Raw genomic sequence first — 22,829 nt, forward strand, 5'->3', positions numbered from 1 at the left:
CTTTTTGTCAGTTAGGATTTCGTGGTAATAAGCAACAGAAAAAGTTTAGATAGCTGTAGTAAAATAATCATAAGCTATAAGGTGGCTCACAGATTTGAAGTAAAACTGCACTCTCTGGCTTGGGAAGGGCAGTGACCAAAGCAGATATAGTGATAGAGGAGCAGGAACCAAAAAACTGTTTCTTGAGGGCACCATCATCATGACAAATCACTCCGTGCTGATACCTGTCCTCCCCGCCCCCCAGAATTACTGGGAAAGAAATTCTAATTGTTATAGCTTGGGTCAGATGTTCCCACTTCTCTCCCCCCTTCTCCTCAGGCAAAGGCAAGGTAGGGAACATTGGCCGAAGGCTTCATCCAGGCTGTATGCAACGGAACTGGGAAATTTATGAAAGGAATGTTGAGAAGCAGGAAAAATATCAGAACCTATTATACTATGTTCTCATCTTTGCAGGTCCAGAAGGAAAGGCCACCTATTTGTTAGAAATCCTAGAGAAGAAACTTCTGTTCTGGAAGCCAGTTGGAAACGATGATTTAGAAGGTTCCTTCTAGTTCTATGTTTCTAACAAGAAACTAAGAAGTGGAATTGATTACTGAGACCAAAAGTCATTAGGAGAGAACTGATCATAAAGGATGGAATACGGCTAACGGTGAAGTGAGCCATAGAATAGGTATGGTGGTTCAGTGGACTGATCATTGGCATTGGTCATAGAATGTCATGGGTACTGAAGCATCATGGATAGGTTTTGAACAATGGAGAGACATGTAATAAAACCTGGTATAGGCAGTTTGATCTGGTGGTTGTTGGTAGAAAAATACTAGAGAAAGGCAGGACCTAGAGAGTGGGGGTGGAGAAGGTCTGTTGTTTTGAAAGCCTGAGCCAGGGTGATAGCAGCAGGAAGGGAAAAGGAGAAGATGAGATGGCATTCCTATAGCAGTTTCTGCAGAACTCACAAGGCAAGAGGAGAGTGAGAAAAAGGGGTCAAGAGTGACTCCAGGTTTCAAACCTGGAGATCTAGAAAAATGAAAGATGATAACTTTGAATTAAGACATATTGATTTTGAGGTCCTGGATATCAATTACTATGAGCTGAAGCTTAGGGAGAACTGTCAAGCCTAATAACATAGACTTGGAATTCCCTCATGTAGAGACTGCACTTGAGGTTATATGAGTAGATTATTTTTCTGTGAGGAGAAGATATAATGCAAAGGGGCAATTATGTCTTTTTAGAAGGAAGAACTAAGAACTAGAAGTAGAGTCCACTAGAAATCATTAAAGGAATAATGAAACCAGAACTGGCTATTAAAGGAGCAGAAAGGGAGAAGGAATTCCACTAATGGTTATATTTATAACTTGGATTGATTAGGAAATGTAAATATTGGGTTGATCTGAGTGGTTATTGCATTTAAAAATTGAATTGATCTCCATGATCCCTCTAAAAAATGATTATTATTATTCTTCCACCATCTGCTCTATGCCATGGTTACAGATAGGGACAGGGAAGAAGTGAGATATGAAAGAAGTTAGTAGATGAGGAATACAGGAGAACTACTGACTTACAGACTTGCGGGTCTGGTGGGATGGTTGACTGGAGGGCTTAAAGGATGGACAGTGCCCTTGATGAGACAGTGGGACACATGACAGACAGAGCTCACAGTCCTAATATATGAATTTAACATCCGTGAAACAAAGCAATTGGTGAAGGAAGCAACCATAGCAAATCCCCGACACCAGTGACCTCTAGTGGAAATGGGTTTCAGGGAATGTGTATATATATTATACCATGTATTTATTGTACCCAATAGCTATTATAAATAAGATAATATTTGTTAGAAATGTCTATATTTATATTTATATATAAAGGTAAATATATTATTAACTGCATATACATATATTATTAGATTAGATGAAAATCAGTGGCATATTCACCCAATTTATTTCTAGAGGAGTGTGATGAATGGGGTTGTTGGAAATAGCACATAAATCTTACCCAGAAAGTGGAAATGTACCAGGAATACTTTGTGTTTTGAGCCAGACTAAGTTGATTAATGTTCTGGAAAAAAATGTGGACACATAATTGCTGTCAAAGGCATTACCTGAGAAAAGAAGCGTGTTTGGGCAGTGACTTCACTGGTCACCGGGGGAAAGTGGCATGTTAATGGCCACCAGCAAGAGAACATGCTGACAGCTTGAGGAGGAAACTGAGCTGGTTGCTAGCACGGCCTTCAAATATTTCTTCTTTGTAACATGGAAGAAAGCTTTTATTTCTGAAGTGTGTACACATTTGCTAATTCGGTATTTTGTGGCTTGAGTCCTGTCTCTTTCCTCTGCCCCGTGGGTGTTTATGCCACGTGTTGGCAAAGGTTGTTGAGCTGGGAGGCTGTTCGAGAGGAAGGTTGGTGGCCTTGGCCTTTGAAATGGGACCAGGCTCATGAAGGGTCCAAGTGTGATCAGGAAGGCCAAGATCAAAGCACACCAGGCACTCCACATCCACTCCCTTGGGGAAGTACTTTTAGAATATATCATCTTGACATTGAGGAGAAACAAAGGAATGGGAGGGGTGATTGAAAGTTTAAATTTGCCTGATCCCACTGGGGGCTAATAATTAGAGAGGTGAACTAAATGCTGAGGGTGGGGGAATGTAGAAAAAAGAGCAAAGGAAAAGAAAACAACCAAGCCCGAGATGATATAGAAGCAGAAAGAGTCAGTGTTAACAAGCCCTGGGCAACTGTCACTTCTGACAGCAGAGTGATGGTTGTCCTTGTCTCATATTACTTGCACGGCAGGAGGTGTCATCTGCCTTCTTTCATTATTCAGCCTCCTCTGCACACCTGCTTTGTTTACTAATGCTGGCGTGCAGCTTGGCAGGTCTGCTTTCCCCCGGATTTGCTCCCTCTCCTCCTCATGTCATTCCAGGGATATAGAAATAAACCTTAGAAAAACCTTTTGCACCCTGGTCTGCAATTTCAGGAGTTCTGGTCTCCCTGAGTGGGCAAAGGCAGCCTGGTTCCAACTCCATGACTTTGCTGGTTTTATTTCTTAGATGCCAACCAAACCACAGAGCAGAGTCAAGAGAGACCCACATCAGTGATCCTTTCTCTTTTCCCCACAAAGATCCTCCCCCCACCAGGACTGATTCAATCAGTTGGCTCTAGAATAGATCCTTTCTAGTCTGAATGGAGATCTAGTCTGAAAATTCATTTACTTACCGAAGATGAGCTAATTATTTTAATTTGCTCCAGAGCTTCTGTCAGGCTGTCTTCAATCTCAGAGTCCTCCAAGGAGAAGAGGTCTCCAGCTCGTGAAAGATCTTTTTGTCCCAAGACCAGTCTGAACAGGTGATGCATGGTGCGGAGTTTGATAGTCAGTTGGCTTTCTGTAGGCCCAGGGCCATGTGTCCCAGTTAGCAGAGGTTAGTAAGGCAAAAACATGGAGCAGGAGGTATGCTTTGTATTTCTTGAAAGATCATTTTTCTCCAGACTTTGAGGTCTTCTTTGACACTCTCTGCAAGAGAAACAAATGACACAATGCAGCCATTAGTGGGAAAACATGACCTCAGAATGTGAACTTGATGCCCAGAGAAGGGGGGAAAAAAAGACCTTTGGAAATATGCATAGAGAAGTGATTTTCAACCCTTCCCATCTCGTGGCATTCATACACTATCTACTAAAATTCTATGGCATACCAAAAAAAAAAAAAAAGTTTTTTTACTTACCTTACAAAAAACAGGTATAATTTTGATTCATTCACACAGGACAGCTATTATATTATTATTTTGGCTGTTGTCATTGTTTTTTTTTTGTTTTTGTTTTTGTTTTGTTTTTGTTAACAATCTAAGGGAAAAGAGGTCAGTGCCCCTGACTAATGAGCCAGGTATTGAGTGTTTTAAAAGTTATCGTGACACATGGGCTGAAAATCACTGGCATAGACTAACAGATTCCGGTTTGATATCTTCATATGAGATCTTTCCTTATTTTTCTCTCAAACGTCCTGGAAAAATTATTAGCTTTATCCAGAATTTAACTTCAGCCATAAAAAGGCAACATAAATCCCACACTTATTTTCTTCTTTCTATGTACAGTACTTCTCCTTTTTTCCCCCATGACACAGAGAAAGGAGTAGATAAGTAACAAAGATGCCCAACACTTGCCAGAATTCCCACCAACAGATTCCCATGGAAACCAAACAGAAAAGAGCAAGGCAAGGAAAGGAAGAACATAGACCCACTGCCTGGTTTCCTCTCTTTTCCTGGACATGGGAACAAATACTTCTCCTCTGGTCTAGGTGTCTCTGCTAGATTAACCACAGAAGCTGCCCGAACCCTCACTCCAGAAGATGACCTCAGTACTTGCCCTATTCTTATACTCTCCCTGAACAAGTAGCAGTGACATAAAGGACTCTTCCTAGGAGTGTGTGGCCAGATAAACTTGGACAGAATGTGAACATGATCTTGAGCAGTGATCTTGAAGATAACATTTCAATGCAGGCTGAAGAAGTAGGGTTTTGGGATCAGGCAATCCTCCCTCTATTTCCACAGCAGAAATAATAAAAGTCCCACTATACTTCTCATTCTATTAGCAGCCCAAAGATAGTAGGGAAATGGCACAAATTAAATATCTGACTATTCTCATCAGCTCCCTTCTGGGCCTATTAAAATCACAGACTAATTACATTGCAGAGATCTTAGCTATTATTTAATGGACAGGGAGGTTGAATGACTTCACCAAGGCCCCCTGGAAACTGTACCAGTGCTGTTTTCCTAAATCCAAGCTAGTGAGCTTTCCCAGGATTTACAGTGGAGTCATCTCATACATGTAAGTAACTTACAAATGTAGCTACATGTACTGAGAGTAAGAATGGCAGTGATTTATCTTATCTAATAAAGGAGTGATATGCAAATTGACCATCACTACAACACACAGGATGGCTGCCCCCGTGTGGTCAAAGATGGCTGCCCCCATGTGGACACAAAATGGCTGCAACAAAATGACCAGCAAGGGAGGGCAGTTAGGAGGGACCAGGCCTGCAAGGGAGGTCTGTTGTGGGCGATCAGGCCAGCAGGGGAGGGCAATTGGGAGGGACCAGGCCTGCAGAAGAGGGAAGTTAGGGCAAACAGGCTGACAGGGGAGCAGTTAGACATCAATCAGGCTGGCATGGGCGTGGTTAGGGGGTGATCAGGCTGGCAGACAGAAATGGTTAGGGGCAATCAGAAGGCAGGCAGGTGAGCAGTTGGGAGCCAGCAGTCCTGGATTGTGAGAGGGATGTCCGACTGGATTGGGTCTAAATGGACAGTCGGACATTCCTTGAGGGGTCCCAGATTGGAGAGGGTGCAGGATGGGCTGAGGGACACCCCCATCCCGTGCACAAATTTTATGCACCAGGCCTCTAGTTTAATATAAGCAATAGGCAATTCTGCCAATCATTTTACTCTTCATGTGCTTCACAGAATGAGTGTGAAAAGGACTAGGGGAGCCTGTTGCTTCCTGGGCCATCTCAGACATCCCTTCTGAGCTATCACTGTGGGAGCACCTCTCTATGCTGAATGCAACTTGAAAGTTTAAAGACACATACTTTCTATGCAATATGGTCTCTCAATACAAGCCAAATACATCCTCAGTAGTATTCCAAAAGATGCAATTCATAGGCCATTGAAGAGATTCAAAGGCTAATATTGCCTACATGCAACTTTTACCTACCTACCATCTTTAGAAAAATGACACCCAATATTTATACTGCACATGCTTGTCTATGTGTCAGGTACTGTTCCAGATGCTTTGTAAACTTTAACTCATTTAACATCAGTAATAAATATATGAGGATTATAACCTTGACAATGACTATATGGCAGGTGAGGAAGCCAAGGCATTAAATAACTTGCCCAAGCTACACAGCTAGTAAACTGGGGAGCTAGATTTTGGGTCCAGAGTGCTAAATTCCAAGTTCATTACCATTGTGGTATCTTGATTCCTTTTGAGGCTGTTATTAGAAATAAAGGCCCTCAGAGCATTAGTAACATTTGAGGGTGAAGAGGTGGGTAGAATCTTTAGAAAATGAACTCCTCTTTCCTCCTGCATTGACCCTACATCCCTGCCCATCTGTGCTCTGGGGTTTAGGCTAATCAGAGAGCAAGAGAGTCACAGAATATGAGCATGAACTTGAAGGAAGAGAAGCATAGAGGAAGATAAATGGAGGAGACTGGTAGGGAAGATTTAGGGAGAGGGGAAAAGAGAGAGAGGGGTGAGGGTCCTACAGAGAAGTTTGCACCCTGGCAAATGTGGAAAGGTGAATTAAAATATCTACAGAAAAATTGGGACATGTTTCCCCCTGAATTTTCTCCTTAACACAGTCTGCACCCCCTTTAGACATTTATAGTGACGAAGTCTCAGAGAAATAATATTCAGGAAAATAAGACATTGGATGGAAATGACTTTGCCTTGACCAGTCAGCTTCTTGGTCAATATCTGGCACTTCCTAAATCAGATGCAGCTGCCCCAGCTCTGAGATGGAGCAGAAATACCAGCAGGGAGAGGAGCACCCACACTGACAGCTGGCACAAAGCCCCATTCACACTTCCACCTTCAGCTGTTACTCTTGAATGTCCATCATGTGCCAAGCATTATTGTTAAACACACAGCTGGCACATGAAGATGTTCACACATCTAGGGTGGGGATGGGGCAGATAAGACTTATACCAAGCATTCTCCAATTGCAGGGATGGCCCAGAGAAAAGGTTCCTGTGTACTGTAAAAGGAACTACAAGGGAAAGAGAGATCTGTCTTAGGGAAAGATGACAAGCAATGGCTTTGTGGAGGAAATGGTGTTTGAGCCAAACCTTTTAGAATATGCTTCATTCTAATCCATGTGTCCTAAATACATACTAAGTCAATTTCTCATCTGAGGTTCAAGTCCCAGACTGGCCAGTTAGTGGTTATGAGACATTTGGCTCATGCTTTTCCCTTCCTTGAGCTTCAGTTTCTTGATCTGCAAAATGGGGCTAATCCATGCCTACTCTATCTCATCAGATAATTTTGAAGATCAAAGCTTCGAACACTTAAAAGAATTCTTTGTCAAAGAATGACATCAACAGTTGATGCTTAGTGGGTGTTATACATGTGTCAGGGACTACTTCAAGGACTTCTCAAAGACAGAGTCATTTCATTCTCATGACAATTCCATGTGATGAGAAAATGATGTTCAGAGAGGAAAATAGCCAGCCCAGGGAGATGTAGAGTAAGCTGCAGAGTTGGGGGGAAGAAGGCACCTGGCCTGCCACGACAAAGCCTGCTAGGGGCTGTGTACAGCTGTATACATGACCATGTGTGTGATCATTATTCAGCTGCCTCCCTTCCCATCAGTCCCCATTTAAAGTGCATCTCACATGCCACACTACACCATCCTCTCCTGGATAAGGATCAGCAAGACACACGTTATTTATTTTTCAGCAGCTCAGGTCAATGTTTCTCTCAAGTGTCTGGTCTCTTTGCCACAGCAGAGAAAGTCAGAGCCAGATCAAATTCCACCTCATCTTCTAGGGAACCCACCAGCCTTCTCAATGGCATTGCCCCATGGCCTATTCGCATGCACACAGAGGCACCCACCATACACATAAGCATGCATACACATATATGCACACGCTCCGATCCTTCCTACACACCAAGCTCTTTCTTGACACTTTCCTCTCTTAGTTCTCCCATCAACCATGCAGGTAGATATTATCACCAAAGAGCAAACAGGACTGGGGAGATTAAACATCCTGTCCCAGCTTCTACCCAGAGCCAAGATTCACATCCAAGTAGGTCAACCTCCAAATCTCGCACTTTTTGAATGACAAAAAAAAAAAATCTGGCTTACAGAATTGCTTCTCACTCCCAACATTCACACGCATAAGTCCTCTTTCTAACATTGCAGGGAGCATAATCTGTAGTCCATGGTCTCCTTACTCGGTAAATATTTTTAAGCAGGTATTGGTGGACACGTCAGGTTTCTGTAAGGAGAAATAGACTCTACAAAAAGAGAAATGACTCTGCCCCCAGCAGGACACACGCCCCGGGAGTCCCAGCTCTCCCAGCAAACTCAATTTACCTGCGTGCTCCTCCCAAAGGCGCGCTGGCTCTTACTGAGCTGTAGGCTTGGGCAGGAGGGTTCAGGCAGCGGACGCCCAGGGCCCAGCGAGCGGAATCCACTCAGCTCAGTGAACCTGAAGTTGCTCATTGCGGTGCCTGTGCCTGGTGGAAGAATCCCAGGAATGCAGCCGGATGCCACCAGCAGTGGCTCCCGAGCGGGTCAGGTGACAGGCTGCACCTCGCCCAGTGGACAGAGAGAGCCGCCTCTGAGCGAAGTGCTGCTTCCTGGGGCGAAACATAAAGCCTGCTCCAGGAGGCTTGTTTTTAACAGAGCAAACAAAACTCCCTGTGTTCCTGAAAATCTATACTTTCCCTGGGAAGGATGGGGGGTGAGGGGTGGGGAGAAGCCTCGCAGGAAACACGGTTTCAACAGGACTTCAAGCAGGTGACTGGAATGGCTGTGGGGAGCCCTGTCACACAGCCTGGGGAAAAAAAGAGTTGTAACTTCATTAACACCTCCCTCCCTCCAGAGGTTTCACACTCGGAGGTGGAAACACTGAGCGTTTGACCGGTAGGAGCCAGGGCTCCTGAAGAAGTGATCCTCTTGTTCTGCCTCTGGAGCGGCGATGTCCACACTTTTCCATCTCATGGCAACGCAAAGTAATGATTGGAAAATTCTGGTGTGTGTGTGTGTGTGTGGGGGGGGTATATATATATATATATATTTTTTTTTTCTTTTTCTTTTTTCTGATTTGACCCAAAAAAAAATTAGGTATAATTTTGATTCATTCACACCAGATGCTATGGTTGTGCTGACTGTTGTCTTTTTTTTTTTTTTTTTTTTTTTTTAATTTGATCATCTAAAGGAAAAGAGGTCAGCGTTCCTGGCATAGCATGTTTTAAAAATTCTTGCGGTACAGGGGGAGATTAATACTGCTGCTCTAGATGAATACCGTTGAACGTTTAAGAATGCAGGAAGTTGCAAATAAGCGGAACAAACTTACCCCGCAAAAATGCACACAGCAGGTCCTTTTCATTCAACATCGATTTTGCTACAACGTTGATTACTAAGGAATTCAAGTCCCCCACCCGGGAGGCCACTGTCTGTGTAGAGTATGCAAGTTCTCCCCATGTCCATGTGGGTTTTCTCCCAGAGGAAAACGTGTACATGAGGTGAGTGGGCTTGTCTATATGGTTCCACACTGAGTGTGTGTGTGTGTGTGTGTGTGTGTGTGTGTGTGAGAGAGAGAGAGAGAGAGAGAGAGAGAGAGAGGGAGAGGGCGACTATTGTCTAGGCTGCCTCCTGCCTTGCATGCTGATCTGCTGGATGGGGCTGCTGCCTCAGGGACCCTGAACTGGAATAAATGGTTTTGAAAATAATGATCTGACTTGTTTTTATTAATCTTTCTTAAATGTATGCTTAGCTCACATTTATTTCAATGCTTATTATTAGAAGTGTTTTGGGTCTTTACTTCAAAGCTTGGTATGTTTTTTGTGACCAGATCTATGCCATAGGAACTTACTCTTGTGTATAACAATTAGCCTAGGGTGAAACTGGTTTTGCTATACCTCATTTTGCTGAAAGTTGCCATTTCCAAGAATCTATCAATGACATTAAGTGAGGACTTAGTGTACCCCCTTTTCCCCACTTTATTTGCTGGAAGGTTCTTTGTAAAAATCCATTTGGACCAGATATATCAATTTTTACTTTAAATATTACAGAGAAAAATGTTTAGTTGGCTTGACATATTGATACTCCAGAGGATAAAAAGGTACTGAAACCCTCTTTTATTGTTTTAATGATTAACTGCATTTTCTGAAAGTGTTTTAAACTGTTTAATTCTCTACCCCTATCCTGTTCCTATAGTAAGTCTACTACTCATCAAATCATCTATCTGCTGGTAAAGTGTAGGGGAAGCTGTGCTGTAGATAAATTCACCTGTGTGATCACAAAGATGTGGGCATTGTGTTTGTCTGTTTCCAGAGTGCTACCCAGCAAAGGTGTGTGGTCAGATGGCTGCACACCTGCCATTAAGCCAGATTATAGGCTCCAGACCTCATACAGCTTCCTATACATTTGGTGATCAATTATATTTTTAAGACATCAACACAGAGAAATGTCCCCTTGAAGAATTTCTTTTATAAAAATGGAGAATCTGGCCATCTGTGAGCAGGTGTATTCTTTTATTAGTAATTTTTCTGGTTTAAGGATAGTGATAACATCTCTTTTCACGGATAATTTCTATTTCTTTAGCATTCATTCTTTTTCACCCTCTATTCATTCCTAATGGTTCTTATCACTAGATTCTATCCAATTTTCTTATATATATATTTTTTTGAAAATATATATATTTTATTGATTTTTGTACAGAGAGGAAGGGAGAGAGATAGAGAGTTAGAAACATCGATGAGAGAGAGTCATCTATCAACCGCCTCCTGCACACCCTCTACTGGGGATATGCCTGCAACCAAGGTACATGCCCTTGACCGGAATCGAACCCGGGACCTTTCAGTCCCTAAGCCGATGCTCTATCCATTGAGCCAAACCGGTTTTGGCTAATTTTCTTATATTTTAAAAGAGTGTAGGGTCCAGCCCTAACCAGTTTGGCTCAGTGGATAGAATGTTGGCCTGAAGACTGAAGAGTCCTAGGTTCAATTCCAGTCAAGGGCATGTACCTTGGTTCAGACACATTCCCTGTGGGGGTGTGCAGGAAGCAGCTGATCGATAGCTCTCTCTCATCAATGTTTCTAACTCTCTATCCCTCTCCCTTCTTCTCTGTAAAAAAATCAATTATATATATGGTGTAGGGTCCAGACTTGGACACTATGGGACTTCAGTAAGAAGTGGGAATCTGTATACAAGTGAGTTAGGCTATGCCAACGCCTGCAGTATAAACCTGGGCAGATTAATTAACCTTCCAATCCTCAGTTTCTTATCTGCATGGGTTGTTGGGGGTGGGTGGGTTTAATGAGATGATGAGATTACATCAAACCTTTAACACAGATCTTGGTAGATAGCAACCACACAAAAAGTGACAGCAATTATATCCTTCAAAATGTTATCCTTCTAGGCCATTCTTCTGTTAACTTGTCCCCATGCCATCCCTCTTAAAAAGGAATGCACTACTGTACAGATACCTAACACTGAGTGCACAGTGTGAAAGAAAGATGCCCGGGTTTTCCTATTTGTGCCATATTTACATCCTACTTGTATTCTCCCTCGATCTTCAATCTGGGTACATCATGAACTATCTTGAATGTGCCCCTATTGTTTTAGATTTTTTTTTTTTTTTTTTTTGCAAACTTACCTAGTTCCCTGGAGAGAAAACCTTGCTGTGGCAATATGGCCAAACAGAAACAGTGAGAGGGGAGTGTAAAATTCCCTTCAGGACACCAGAGAGAATGTTCTTTATGACTTTTCAGAGTGACCTGCACTCCATGGACGCTAATAAAACATTGCTGGTTCACACTATTATGCACGAGTAGATGCTGCTAAGTGGAAATATAGGAAAACTCAGGAAGCCAATTTATTCTGATGAAATAAACCCCTAGCATCCATCCCCAGATTCAGGTGCTCCCTGGCGTAAGAATATCTATTTACACCGTGTCTTGGACAAGACTCTTGTGCATTAAAAAGTCTCATTTTACTAAAAGTCCCCACCGATGAACACAGACCCACTTGGGTTCTGGAGACTTTCGACAAAGTTCTCAGATAGATTTTCCCTTGAAAGAAAGGATTACAGATTCTTTTCAAGGAGCATCTTTTTCACACCGTGTGAAAGCACCGCAGGCGTTCCCATGGGAATTGGCCGCATACTTTCAGCCCTTTCCACAAGATGCCCATTGTTCCCGGTGGCTCTTAGGTTCCGCTGCCACTACATGTTGCTAAGCTTCCCTTCCACCGAGAGCCTCTGAGGCTGGGTATTCCACAGGATGCGAAAGAACTCAGTCCTTGTTCCTACTGCTAGGACTCACACAGTTCTAAGCTTGTAGCAGGCTTGTTACCATAAGCACACAAAAACATAGGCAAGAGCTCAACAACCATATTTAAATTGGAATATGCATTGCCATTTGCTGGAACCGAAATAGATAGGAAACATTTTTGTTTTTCTTCATGGAGAATGAGGGAAACATCTTCAAAGTTAACGAACTTTCTAAACCAAGAATGTGTGATCTGTCATCAGAATGTCATAGGGGATCCACTTTCACCTGTGAGGCTGAACTTTGCAGGTCATAGTTGTTTGTACATCTTGTTAAAATGTTTAAATCAGATTTTGTAGGTTTGTTTTTCCAGAAAGCATACCCCACCTCTCAAATTACAAGGAAAATCCAAGTTTCAGTGTATATGTATTTACACTTCATTCCATATATCAAATAACGGCATGCCCAAGTCCAACCAATGCCCGAAGTATTTTTTTTCCTATTCTTCACATTGAAGACATTTGTAAATGTCATGAAATCCAATGATTGATTACTGTCTCAATTTGAACAAATACAATACATGTTAAAAAGAACAAAAAGGCAGTTAGGTTTGATTATGATTTCTAAGATATCCAAAGTATCAGTGGAAAAAGTGACAGCAATAACAATCAGTAAGGGTGACTGTCCTACTTCGTGGTGTCATGATGTTACTGAATTTTCGTTGAAAGTCAGGGTCAGGCTCTTGCAAAATGTCTCTGCAGGTTAACAGAAGTAGGAAATAGATACGCACCTGCACTATGATGGAGTAAAACAAAGCTGCACAAAGAAGCACAGTGTTCGGCTCCTGGGGCCTAGAGACATGTTATTAATAACCCACTGAGAGGTGGCTTTTTTACCCATAGAACTGGAAAGCATGCATACAGGCTACACACACCACTCCCAGTGTGCTTTATCTGCATAAGCAGCCAGCCCCTGGGAGTTTCCCTGCCCAGCTCCGGCAGCCCGCCCCCCTTTCCCGTCTCACGGAAGTTTCTGGCATTTTCTTTAATTAGCTTTTGTTTTTGCTGAACAGAAGGACAGGAAAGAGGATAACCATACCTCTTAGCACAGGGCACTCTGGCCATCATAGGAAAGAGAAGGCAAACGCCTAATCTGTAGAGCAGTTCGTCTGGACCCCAGGGCCACCACGCTCAGACGCAGCCCAGTGGCCCCTGTCCGGTCCAGTCCTGCAGGCAGCAGCCGAGCTCCCCTGTGCTGCTTGTCAAGGCTGTGGTGCACTGGCTTCTCCCCTGGACTCACCGTGCGGAATCGGGCAAATGAGTAACTTCTCCGCCCCCCCCCCCCCCCCCCCCAAACTTCTGCTTAGAGTTAACAGTTGGCACAGAGCTTTGCTTATTTCTACGGGAAATTTACAGAAGCTTTTCTGGGCAAATCAGTCGTTGGAAAGAATTACAAGATTTGCCTAACAACCAGTCATTTAACTTCTGTTAATGAATAACCCACTTTAAGGAATCAAGGAAGTTTTAGGTTCATATCAGATGTGGGCCTTTTTTTTTTCTTCTTCTTTTTTTTTTTTTTTTTTTATCAGGCAGGCATCAGTAGAAAGGCTTGGGGAGGGATGGAGAGAGGAGAGTCCGGAAGTGAGATAGTATTTAAGCAAATTTGATAGAAATAATATACCATGAGAGAAGCTAGTCAGAGAAATTGCTAAAGGAGCAAAAAGTCTAAGTAAGCTATTGATACTGCTAATGAAACACTGAACTAAAAAGTGATGAATAGCAAGAACCTACAACCAAGAATACTCTACCCAGCAAAGTTATCATTCAGATAAAAAGCTTCACAGATCAGAAAAAGCTAAAGGAGTATATCACCACCAAACCAGTATTATATGAAATGCTAAAAGGCGTTCTTTAAAAAGAGGAAAAAGAAAAAAAAAAGTAAAGATAAAAATTATGAACAACAAATACCTACCCTGTTTCCCCCAAAATAAGACAGTGTCTTATATTATTTTTTTTCTCCCAAAGTTGCGCTAGGTCTTATTTTCAGGGGATGTCTTATCTTTCCATGCGCTAGGTCTTATTTTCGGAGGATGTCTTATTTTCGGGGAAACAAGGTTTCAACAAATGAATCTAAAAGTCAAGTGAATTAAAAATCTGAGGAACAGAATATACTGGTGAATATAATAGAATCAGAGGCATAGAATGGGAGGGGATTGATAATTCTCAGGGGGGAAGGGGTTTCTGTGTGGGGGGTACGGGAAGAGACTGGACAAAAATCATATACCTATGGATGAGGACGGAGGGGGGGGAGTACAGTGGAGGGGTGAGGAGGTAAGGGCAGAGGGTGAAGGGGGGGGCAGGTAGAGGGGAGCTATGGGAGGAGGGGGGGAAAGGAGAAACAATTGTAATAATCTGAACAATAAAGATTTATTTTTTTTTTTAAAAAAAGGAAGCACTAGGGAATTTTCCAAGCTGGCACTATTCCTCCTTGCACCCGTCCCAACTGCTAGTTCACTTCCTTTTACCACCCAAATATAGAACTCCTCCTTTCCGGTTTAATAAAGGAGAGTATCCCTTATCAGCAGTCCTATATCTCTTTACATCCCTCTCTTTTGAGAAGAATGCTTTTCAACCCCCGAATGCATAAAGTCATTGGGGTACCCATGAGTTGTTATATCTAGAGGCTCTCTCTCCCCTTTAAAGTGTACGACACAGGCTTTCTCCTCTTATTGATCCGAGGTTTTGCCTACACATAGAGTGATAGACTATTTGTAAGCCATTCTAACCAGCTTCCAGTCAAACTAAGTGTGTGCATGCGGTGGGGGAGAGTAACATACACAATTGGAAATACCAATATCTCCGTGTCTTTGGCACCATGCTGCCATGCAAATAAAGTGCTGGCTCGGTTAAAAGGCATACTCATAAGGTAAAGAGGAATTGTTTTATGTGCGTTTACCACCCAATATCTACTTATCCTACTTCTGATAAAAAATTGCACCCAAATTTCTCTTGGGAAACAATGTCTAGGCAGAGTTGACTCACGTAGACAGATTGAGTCTTAGCTAATCAGAGAAATTGCATTCCCCTGGCTATAGTGATTAGTCTAGGGGAGGTGTGTGACTCTTTCCAGCCCAACGAGAGTCATGACAGACATGCATGTTTAGCTTTAGTGTGATAGACTCATTCCTGCTGGCCTTGGTCAGAAGAAAATATGAGGACTGGTCCACTCTTGCCATTTTCTACCAAGAAAGCAAGTTGTAGTGACTTCATTTGGGCCCCTTGAACCAGCTGCCCCTGATGTTGACATGACCTACCCTTTACTGGAAGCCAGTTCTTTACCAGCTTAAGTAATTCTAGAACAGGCTGTCTGCCAGTTGCCATTAAAAAAGTTCTACCCAACAGAATCAGCGAAACCTAGTTAGTGGGCGGGCTCTTCTGGGTCCCCACAGGGCAGCTCCTTGTGAAGGAAATGAACTAGGAGACTCGTTAGAAACTAGCTATGACAAATGAATCCCTTTCATGGCAGCCACAGGCTTCCACACACAACCAGGAGAGGCCAGAAAGGCCTGTGAAAGAATGTAATCTTTTAGTGTACCCGAAAGTGGAATTTTCCAAATTAATTCTTCTTAACTACACGTTCTGTTCCTCAAATACTTCCATTCTAATCACCTAGACTTGTTTGGTGGTTCCAAGCCACATACCATTTGACCTCAATAAACCTGACCATGAAATCCATCCATGCATGCACAATTTTCATAAATTCCTTTGGGTAATTAGTTTCACAGACGATCACTCTATTTTTATCCTCCCTCTCCCCCCTCCAGCCTTCTGCTCCTGCCCTCACTCCATCTTTGGTAAGTTTGAAATAAAGAACATTCTCTTTAACCACCAAGTCAGACTAAGGTGCTTCCTTTATGGCAATTATATATATCCTAAAGCAACTTTAAATGGATAAGTTACATATAAACACAGAATTCCTGGATGGTTTCATTTTCTGTAAGTAACTCTTCTTACCTGAAACCTGTGACAGTCCTTCAGGTACGCCATTTCTGTGTTCAGCCACCCAGCTTTGCAAGAGTCCATTACAGGGCACAGAAAAACTCAGAATGTCCAGGAACTCCCTGGAAAACTTGAGGCCCAGATGGTTTCATAGTGCATTCTATAGAAATAAATACCAATTGTATAAAATTGTTTCAGAAAGTTTATTTCACAATAAGATGCTTTGAGAACTAGTCATATCTTATATAATAAAGAGGTAATATGCAAATTGACCCTCACACTCTCACAAGATGGCTGCCTATGAACAGGCCAGCAGGGGCGTTAGTGAGGGACAACTAAATGACTGAACAGCGGGCTGTGTGGGGCAACCAGGCCAGCAGGAGCGTAGTTGGTGGTAACAAGGCCTGCATGGGGGGGGACTTGGGGTGATCAGATCAGCAGAGGGGGCAGTTGGGGGAAACCAGGCCAGTGGGGTGGTATTTAGGTGTGACCAAGCTGGCAGGATAAGGGGACAATTCGGAGCAACCAGGCAGGTAGGCAGGTGAGCAATTGGGAGCCAGGGGTTCAGGATTATGGGAGGGATGTCTGACTGCCAGTTTAGGCCCAATCTCAGGGATCTGGCCTAAACCAACCAGTAGTCAGTCATCCCCCAAGGGATCCCAGATTGGGAAGGGTGCAGGCTGGGCTGAGGGGGACCTCCCACCCCCGCCATGCATGAATTTCACGCACCATGCCTCTAGTATGAATTATAAACAAATATCTATAAACTAGAGGCCCAATGCATGAAATTTGTGCAAGAGGCTTGGCCCTCGCTGCCCCAGCTTCATCTAGAAGGACGTCCAGCTGTTCCGTCTAATTACTATATTATGCTTTTATTATTATTGATGTATATAGTGGCAGATAGCATTTCATCCTATAGCACATTTTGTCCATCCAGTCCTCTACTGATAAATTTGTAAGTGGTGTGCAGAATTTTACTGCATTATTGGGGCTGAAAGAACACATTTGAGCTAGGCTGGTTTCATACCCAGGCCTACCATTTAATAGCCATATTTATTATTATTATTATTATTATTATTATTATTATTTGTTAGGGTTTATATTTTTTCTAAAAGGCAAGGATATTAATTGTACCTACCTCCTGGAGTTGTTATGAGTATTATCTGGGATAATATTTATAAAGTACTTAGAGCCAGACTGGAATGTAGCAAGTGCTATGTGAGTGTTGTTTAAATACACATTCAAAGGAACATCTTTGCAAGTGTTTCCTGGTGCACAGTTGCAGGAATTTGTCTAGGATCCATACCAAAAGTGAAATTACTGGGTTGTAGGGTACACACAGTTTTTATTTTACTAAACACTGCCAACTTACACTCTAAACTGTCAGTACCAATCAATACTCCCACAAGAGGGGCACAGTTTTGCCACATGCCTGACAACACTCAACAAAGACTCTTTTAATTTGACCTGTTTAATGAAAATGCTATCCTTTTTGGACTAATTTGCCTGTCCAGATAAGTGATGAAATTAAACACATTTCATATTCTGAATATATTCATAATTCCTCTTTTTTTAAATGTCTGTTTAGACTTATATTCTTTCTGTGGAGTGTCTTTTCTTACTGATTTGAATAAGTGTTCTATGTATGTATTGTAGATTCTAAGGCTTTGTCGGCTACATATATTGCAATTAAATTTAACTTATGCTTCACCTTTTTGGGGGGGCATGGCACTTGCTATAGAAAATTTTTGTTTTAATTTAAAATTAAAAACTGTAATACATCACACAGTTCAGAACTTAAAAACATATATATTAAAAGGTGTACAGTGAAAAAATACCCTCAAACCCCTGATCCCGATCTATTTAGTTTCTGCCTGAACTTCTGTTACAAGGACCAACAAATATCCTTTCAAAATGTCTTAATTTAAAAATAATTATCTATTTTATTTCCCCAATTTTTCATAAATGGCAATTTGCTATATATCCTCAATTCTGTATATTGCTTTAACCACTTTATATCTTGGTGATTTTTCCATATTGGCATATAGAGAGCTTGCATATTTTTTTAAAGCTGCATATTATTCTTGGATATGCTATAATTTATTTAATAATTGGTATATTTATCCCTAAATACAAAGCAGTAAATTATTTTATTTATTTGTTTTAATACTCATCTGAGGATATTTTTCCATTGATTTTTAAAAATATATATTTTTATTGATTTAACTAAGGAAGGGAGAGAGAAAGAAAGAGAGAAACATCAGTGAGAGAGAATCATTAATTGGCTGCCTCCTGCACACCCCCTACTGGGGATTGAGCCCACAACCTGAGCATATACACTTGGCCAGAATTGAACCTTCAGTCTGCAGGCCAATGCTCTATCCACTGAGCCAAACTGGCTAGGGCTCCATTGATTTTTTTTTAAAAGAGAGGGGAAGACAAAGAGAAATATTGATGTGAGAGAAACACGTTGATTGGCATGAGCCCTGACCAGGGCCCTCCTACATGAGCCCTAACCAGGGCTGGGCCAGAGCCTACAACTGAAGTATGTGCCCTTGACTGTAATTAAACTCCGGACCCTTTGGTTCACATGCTGACGCTCTATCCAGTGAGCCAAATTGGCTATAGCTAAAGCAGTAAATTAAAACAGGAAGTTTTTGTTTTTAAAACATTATCTTTTCTTTTATGGGTTATACTTTTTTCTTCTTATCTCAGAAAGCCTTCCCTACCCTGAGTTCATAAAGTAGATAATTTTTTTATTTTTTTCTAAAATAGGTATTTTTTCATACTTTGATTTTAATACAAAAATTTGTTATTTATAATATGAGATAAAAATCTGTTTTTAGATATATCTGTATGCCAAATATATGTAAATATAGCAATTTTTTCTAACACAATTTTTTAGTTTGTTCTTAACTCATTGATTTATAATACCAGTGATTTATTATTTATGATACCAATATGATCTGTTATATTCCAAGTTTGCATATATGTTTGGGTCTATTTCAAGAGTCTCTATTATGTCCCATTGGTCTACTTGTTTTCCTCTGTGCCAATATTACACTGTTTTGATGATCTTACCTTTTTAATGCTCTATGTCTTCATATTGTATAAAAAGATTCACCCTTCTTTCTTCTTTCTTTTAAAAATTATCTTAGCAATTCTTTGACCTCTACAATACTTTGATCACATACATTTTAGACTCAGTTAATCATTTCACATACATCAACTTGGGATCTTGAATAGAATTGTAATTAGATTTGTATGAATTGTAATGAATTTCATTGTATATAGATTATTTGGGGAGCATTAATATTTTTTCAAATGTGGATCTATGAAATTCATGAAAAAATGTAAAATTTCTACTTATTCTAGTCCTCTTTTATGTTCTTCAATAAACAATTAGACATTTTTTTTTTCGTGAAGCTCATGCACATACTTGTAGAGTACGTGATAGTTTATTTGCTATTGTATCTTTTTTGTGATTCCGTTTCTTCTATTACATTTTCTATTTTGTTATTTTTGTGTGAGGGAACCTTAATAATTTTTGTATATTGATGAATATATATATATATATATATATATATATATATATATATATAGTTGAATCCTATTATTTTAAAGGTTTGTCTGTAATGTCTCTTGATGTAAACAGTCTTATCATCTCTACATAAGGACAGTTTTATCCATTCTAATTCATAGATTTGTATCTCCTACCTTGCCATTAGTTATTTCAAAGAACCAGATTCAGTTCTTTTTTAATCAGTCTTTTAAAAAAAAATTTCTATTGCATTAACTTCTACCTCCATTTCCACTGTTTCTTTTCCACAAATGTTAATGGGTTAAAAATTTCCCCTAACCTATTGGATGACCATTTAGCTTATTCATATTCTTTTTAGTTTTCTTTAAAATGCTCTTTAACCCCAGTTGGCATGGCTCAGTGGTGAAGTGTCGACCTATGAACCAGGAGGTCAGGGTTTGATTCCCAGTCAGGGCACCTGCCTGGATTGCAGGCTTAATCCCCAGAAGAGGGTGCAAGAGGAAACTAATCAATGATTCTCTCTCATCATTGATGTTTCTATCTCTCTCTTTCTCTTCCTCCCTCTCTCTGAAATCAATAAAGATATATTTTTAAGAATTAAATAAAATGTTCTTTAAATTGTATTTTTAGATTATATACTATTATTTTATTCCTTCCTTCCTTCTACTTTCTGTGGGTTTATTTTGCTATTCTTTTATATATTTTCCTGCATTTAAAGCTGAGATTATTGATTTTGAGCATTCTTTCTTCATATTTATTTTTAAGTAGTAAATTTCCTTTTTAAGCATGGTTTTAGCTGTCGTAAGTTTTGACATATTGCATTTCATTATCATTGACTTAAAATATTTATTTTTATCATGATCTCTTTGATCCATGAAGTATTTAGAAGTCTATTGTTTAATTTCTAAACATCTAGAGTTTTTCTAGTTGCCTTTTTATCCCCCACAGTGAGCAGAGAATCCACTCTAGTTTATACCTTAATATAATAATTTTGAAATTTGTTTTATTTCTTATCATATGGTCATTTAAAAAATGCTTCCTCCGGGAACACACACAGCCCTTTCTTCCCTCCTAGGCAGGCACCTCCTGAACTATACACAAAGGTCCTCAGGAGATCTGAGACCAGGAGAGCCATGGGCAGTGGCAGCTCGTCCTGGGCTAACCCTGGAACCTGTCTCCAAGGCCCCCTTTTCCTTGACTTCTCAGTGAATCAAAATGCCCTGCCCAGACTCTGTCTTGTTGCTTCTTCTATATTAAGCCCTTCCTTGTTTCGCTGTCCCTAACTTTAGTAAACGCTCTCTCAAAATAAAAAAATAAAAAATTAAATGAAAAATGCCCGTGTGCTCTCTTTGGCAACACATGTACTGAAATTGGAATGATACAGGGATTAGCATGGCCCCTGCCCAAGGATGACACGCAAACTTATGAAGCGCTCCATATTTTAAAGAAATGCTCATGTGTTGGATTCAGTGTTCTATTTATGTATATTAAATCAAGCTTGCAAATTAATCTTCTAAATGTAGTAATGTTACTTTTTTATGGCTTTCTAAGTTAGATATTTTGTGGTATGTTCCTGACATATTTTGGAATTGTTCATTTCTCCTTTTATCCACTTTAAAGTTCTATTTTGTAATTATACCTATTGTGAGACTCTGCTTATTTGGATAGAAAGCTAGTATCATCATAAGCTTTTTGGAAGATAGAAACTTTTATTATTATGTAGCATTTCTTACCTACATTAATGCTTTTCCTTCTGAGGTCAGCTTTGCCTAATAATACATCTGTGCAGTCTTTTTTTTAAATGAATATTTGCATGCTTTATCTCTTAATTTCAACCTCTCTTTATCTTATATTTTGTATATGCCCCTTTTTTCCTATCTTTTGCTCCCTGCCCCCCAAATCTGATCACCTTTGTCTTTGAATGAGAACATTTAGACCATTTTCATTTAACCTAAGTATTTGGGGTTTAAATCTATCTTAGGTTTGTTTTCTATTTGTTTTATGATTCTATTTGTTTTCTCTCCTTTCTTGCTTTCATTTTAATTGATCATTTAAAATTTCTCTTTTCTCTTCAATAAGCTTGGAAATTATATATCATTTAGTATTTTTTCTGTCTTGTTTTTATTTATATTCTATTAACTCTTCTTGGATGCTTGATTATTTATATGTATGTATGTGTGTGTGTGTGTGTGTGTGTGTTTGTGTGTGTGTGTGTGTGAGAGAGAGAGAGAGAGAGAGAGAGAGAGAGAGAGAGAGAGAGAGAGAGAAGGTACTGTATTTGCAAAATTGATTGTAGAAATAATTTGTGGCTCAGCATATCTTGGTTTTAGGAAGATAATTCACACTTGTTTATGCATTGGCATTGGTGTCATCTCAACTCATTTTTAGGTATTGAGGTAAATTGAAACTGAGCTTTATCTCTATTTCCAGGTTACCCTGTTCTGTTCCTAAGGTCTAGCTCTTCAGGATTTCCACAGGGATTTCTACAAATCCCTTTCCTTCTTGATAGGCCTTAGACTCTAAGGCCTATTCCTTTACTCCATGAAGCTGTGAAAAGCATGCTCAGCTTCTCAGCCTTTTAGACCTCCAGGTTCCTTTTTAAATCAGCAAAAGCCCACCATAGAAGTAGTCCCCAAGTCCAGGTTCACTCCCTCAGCTCCATCCTTCTCCACTCCTTGGCTCACCACACTGTACTCTTTCTGTCTTTCCAACGCCTTGAGATACACCCCCTCTTCCATTTCAAACACTTAAAACATCTTGTCCAGGCTGAATTGTCATCAGCTAACAGATTGGTAAGATTTAGCTGCGCCATCTTTACTGGTGACGGAAGTCTAAAACGGTTAGATTTTCATGTCTAAAATGTATTGTATTTTTCACAATAAAGTACGTCTACACATGCACCAAGATTGTACTAGAGTAGCATTTATGGGTCTGTTTGTATCATTTCTACAATCTTTAGTTTTAAAGGTTCAAGAGTTCACTTTGTGAAGACAAGGCATAAAGCAATGATTTGTCTTGAAAAACGCCTGAACTCAAATCATTGCTTCCCCAGTGGACACAACTGGGTTCTTCATAAGCAGTGGTTTTGCAGTTGCCTGGGAATATCTCACCTATCTTCTTTTTTAAAAATTTCTTTATTGATTAAGGCATTATATATGTATCCTTATTCCCCCATTATCCTCCACCACCCCATTCATGCCCCCACCCCCCTGTTGTCACCTATCTTCTTTATCCTTGAGCCATCAGAACAGGTTTCCACCTAAATTTTCAAGGACAAAACAATGGCTAACTTTCTTAACTAACGGGG

General features: G+C 40.5%; 1 protein-coding gene and 1 non-coding gene across 6 annotated transcripts in view; one reads left to right on the top strand and one right to left on the bottom strand.

Annotated features, from left to right (window-relative positions):
* Positions 1-13,342, bottom strand: part of VEPH1 (ventricular zone expressed PH domain containing 1) — a 191,430-nt gene extending 178,088 nt beyond the window's left edge. The window contains exons 1-2 of one of the 5 annotated variants that reach the window (XM_045583631.1): positions 13,082-13,342; positions 3,209-3,503 (exon numbers count right to left, since the gene is read on the bottom strand). In XM_045583631.1, the coding sequence (XP_045439587.1) occupies positions 3,209-3,346 (138 nt within the window). In that variant the 5' untranslated portion in view covers positions 3,347-3,503; positions 13,082-13,342. Of the gene's footprint in view, positions 1-3,208; positions 3,504-8,081; positions 8,348-13,081 lie in introns of those variants that run through there. The other 4 variants (XM_045583630.1, XM_036446347.2, XM_045583632.1 and 1 more) reach the window with 4 other exon arrangements.
* A 7,520-nt stretch (positions 13,343-20,862) lies between these two features.
* LOC118725010 lies at positions 20,863-20,966 on the top strand. The gene has a single exon (XR_004989777.1). It is a non-coding gene; the product is annotated as a U6 spliceosomal RNA (small nuclear RNA).
* Positions 20,967-22,829: the final 1,863 nt, after the last annotated feature.

The sequence above is a fragment of the Pipistrellus kuhlii genome, unplaced genomic scaffold, assembly GCF_014108245.1.
Source record: "Pipistrellus kuhlii isolate mPipKuh1 unplaced genomic scaffold, mPipKuh1.p scaffold_m20_p_2, whole genome shotgun sequence".
NCBI lineage: Eukaryota > Metazoa > Chordata > Mammalia > Chiroptera > Vespertilionidae > Pipistrellus > Pipistrellus kuhlii.